Source organism: Propithecus coquereli, unplaced genomic scaffold, assembly GCF_000956105.1.
Source record: "Propithecus coquereli isolate 6110/MARCELLA unplaced genomic scaffold, Pcoq_1.0 Scaffold100, whole genome shotgun sequence".
NCBI classification, from domain to species: Eukaryota; Metazoa; Chordata; class Mammalia; order Primates; family Indriidae; genus Propithecus; species Propithecus coquereli.
Genome location: NW_012133859.1, coordinates 964,985 through 968,577, shown reverse-complemented (window position 1 = coordinate 968,577; position 3,593 = coordinate 964,985). Strand labels below are relative to the sequence as shown.

The 3,593-nt window shown below is 40.3% G+C and overlaps 1 protein-coding gene across 1 annotated transcript in view; it reads left to right on the top strand.

Moving 5' to 3' along the window:
• Nucleotides 1–3,593, top strand: part of DNAH5 (dynein, axonemal, heavy chain 5) — a 291,357-nt gene that overhangs the window by 144,565 nt on the left and 143,199 nt on the right. Inside the window, exon 35 of the mRNA XM_012642647.1 lies at nt 1,263–1,312. Within this exon, the coding sequence (XP_012498101.1) occupies nt 1,263–1,312 (50 nt within the window). The remainder of the gene's footprint in view (nt 1–1,262; nt 1,313–3,593) is intronic.

Here is a 3,593-nt window from a genome sequence, read left to right as displayed (position 1 = left end):
TGGGACTCCGAGTTAAGGTCAAGGCCCATTAACAAAAAAACCCAGAATTTTACCAATATACGAAGCCATTTACCATTAAATAAAAAATGCAACATGCTATCTCCCAATAAACATAAAATAATTCCAATCCCAACTCTTAAATTCTATGTGCTGAAATCATCCTAATAATAAATCATCTTCCCACCTGGAATCAGATATTTTTCTGGTCAAGTTAAATAAACACATTTCCTTTCTAGAGGTCCTGAAGGCTTGCCTATAAGGTCATCCAAGGATAATGGGCATTTCCACTCTCATAATTATTCTTGTATTTTCTGGTTCGATCAGACATTGGACACTCTCTCCCTAAAAATAACAGCAGCCCTTAGCCGTGGCAGAGTTGAGTTTCAAAATGTCAGAACTTTGGCTGTTGGAGTACGAAATATATAGTGTCACAGGGAAAAAGTGCCTGTTTGGGTTTTCAGTCAGCTCATGGAACCCTGGAGCACTGCTACTGGTGCAATTCTGGTACGTTAGTGGTTGCCAGAGATTGCCCTGCACATGTTGGATTTAGTCTCTGTTTGCTCAGGCACTGGATGAAGTGAATTCTGCCTATCAGGTCTCTACCAGGGGTTCTTCAGAATGAGTTACACTATGCTCTCAGCCAGCGCCTACCTCCACCGAAACTGAGAACTCACACCTGCAAGACTTATCACGTTTTTTTTTTTTTTTCATGTATGGTATTAAGATCCTGTTATGGGATTTTTTTGTTTTTTAAATAATTGTTTTCTCTCTCAAATTATGCTTAATGTATCTTTGCTGTGATTATGAAACTTTTGTTGACAATAAACTACAAATGCACCTGGTATAATGACTTGAACAAAATGAATGCTAAATATTAAACAATACAGATACATTATGTATAATATGTCTAAATAATGTAATCCATATGGCATCACTGATTTTGGATAAGTTCCTTGCAAAGATGAATGAATCATAAGACTATTTGCTGCTTATTAACTTGTTCTTGGCTTTAGTATATAGGGCAAACATTTCTGTTAAGTAATACATTGTTTCTTGGTGAAAACTTTAATAATCCAAAAGATTGAGAAGATAATTGGGTTGAACTTCTATTAAATAAGTACAAAACTCATGTATGATATTTGTTCCCTGATTGATCATGTATATGATCATCAAATGTCTTTATATTTGGTACCTTGAGGTTCTGTCATGTTCTATACTAGAAGCAGGAAAACAGGTGTGAAAAGCATGGCTGTGTCTTCAAGGATTGCGAAGTGCAGAGAGTGACATAATTGTAACTCAGCATGGAATTGCTGTAAGGAAGGCTTGGACAATTATGCTGTGAGTAGAGGTGAAGGAGATCAGAAAATTCTCTAAGGAATTATAGAATGGTGTGTGGATCAGGCATTACTGCATCTGAAGCTTGAAGTTTGAGTAGCAGATTGATAAAAAGCATTCTTAGCAGGAAGAGCTGCCTATGTAGGAAGAAGGGATTGGAGGGAACCTAATATACCCAAGGAAGTGCTTTGGCACGGATGAAATGCAATTGGTGTGTGGGGTGTGGGTGGGGGCGATGAGGCTGCATGTGGAGGTGTAGCAGATGCTAATGGCACCCAATGCCACGCCCCTTTGACTCTCTCCTGCTGTAGATGTGGCTGTGTTGGGCAGTCCCTTCTGTTCCAAGCTCTAGCAGTATCTCCCAGCTTTCCAGCCTTAGGATTTTGCTTGAAGCCAGGGAACTGGCTCAGCATGGAAGTAGGGCTTAGGTGGAGCTTAATGTTCCTGAAGCAGCCATACCCTCACCCAATGGGGGAGAAGAGTTGATGGCAAAATTCCCACCTTCTGTCTTTCAGAAAGATGCTACATCTATGCCCAGCTCAGCAACGCACCCTTTATTGGCTTTCTTTTCTTTCCTGCCTCACTCTCTCTGTCCCCTCACTCCAAACTCCCAGCATTCATGTCTTTGTGTCAGGCTCTGCTTTCAAGAGAATCTAAATTAGGACAGTAGGTGTGGCATCAGGAGCTTTGTAGGTCATGCTGAATACCTAGGATTTATTCTGTAGGTGACAGGAAGCCCAGTGATTAGGGATTGGCATGATCACCTTTGTGTGTAGAAAACCATCCCAGGGCCACGTGGAGAACAGATTGGTGGGCAGGAGGGGTGGTCTTAAGTCCATAAGGAGGTGACAGCAAGAAAAGAGTGCCCACTCTAGGGCAGAGTCCACGAAGGTGCAGTGAGCAGGACTGAGTCATGAAATGCTCAGGAGGAGAATCAAGGGGAATTAGTTTAACCAACATTGTGAAAGTCAAGCATTTTTTGTTTCTTTGAGTATGCTTGTAAAAATGCTATGGCATTTTAAATGAAAATGATGAGATTCTACCTACTACCACAATGAAATAATTTTTGATAGTTTCTCTGGTATGGGCAAGCAGATAAAGTCCAATTTTCACCTATTTGTGAACTGTCATACACAGTGTCATAGGACAGTGGACTGTTATACACTTTAAGACTTTGCTGGCCTTTTGTAAAATGTGATTAGATTTAAAAAATTAGTGCTGCCGGAGTCTTATAGATATCATCTATTGCAAAAGCTGAATAGTGGCTAAGTGAACTTTCATAACCATGAATTTTTACAAATAATTACTCTGATTATTTTTGTGATTTCTAAAAAGGCAAAATGTGGTCTTATTTTCTAAATGGGTATTTTAGGATTCTCCAGAGAAACAGAACCAGGAACACACACACACGTGTGTGTGTGCGTACAAGTATATGGGTATATATGGGGGTTTATTATGAGTAATTGGCTCATGTGATTACGGAGGCCAAAAAAGTCCCACGATCTTCCATCTTCATGCTGGAGACCCAGGAAAGATGATGGTTTAATTCAGTCTGAGTCCTTGGCCCGAGAACCGGGAGAGCCAATGGCGTAGATTCCAATCCGAGGGCTGTAGGGGATGTGATGAAATGTTCCAGCTCAAACACACAGGCAGGGAAAAAAGGGGCGAATTCTTCTTTCCTCTGTCTTTTGTTCCACTGGGGCCTCAACGCACTGGATGACGCCCACCTACCTTGGGGAGGGCACCCTACTGAGTCCACAGATTCCAATGCTAGTCTTATCTGGAAACACCCGCACAGTCACATCCGGAAATAATGTTTAATCTGAGCGCGCTGTGGCCAAGTTAACTGTTGCAATGGGGTTTAATGTAACATCTTTTCTCATGTGTATATGTATGTGTTTGTTGATCTATCACACAGTAAGTACCATTTTAGCATTTATTTTTATGATTTTATAATGTAAATCTTATTCTTCCCTCTTCTGCTCATTAGCCATGGTTATGTGCAGAATCCCAGCCCATTTAAGAGTAGGTAACATTTAAAAGACTTGAATACATTTCGTGAGTTTGGCCATAAAAGAACTGGTCCTTGATTCATACAAAATTCATTTAGCTTATCTTTTTCAAGGTGAGCAAGAAAACATATCAGCAAGTCGAAGCTGATAATGGAGAGAATGAGGCCTCTTCTAGGTGATACTTCAGGCACAAGATTTAATCTAATATTCTGTAAACCAAAGATTTTTTGAGCTGTGAAATTTAGA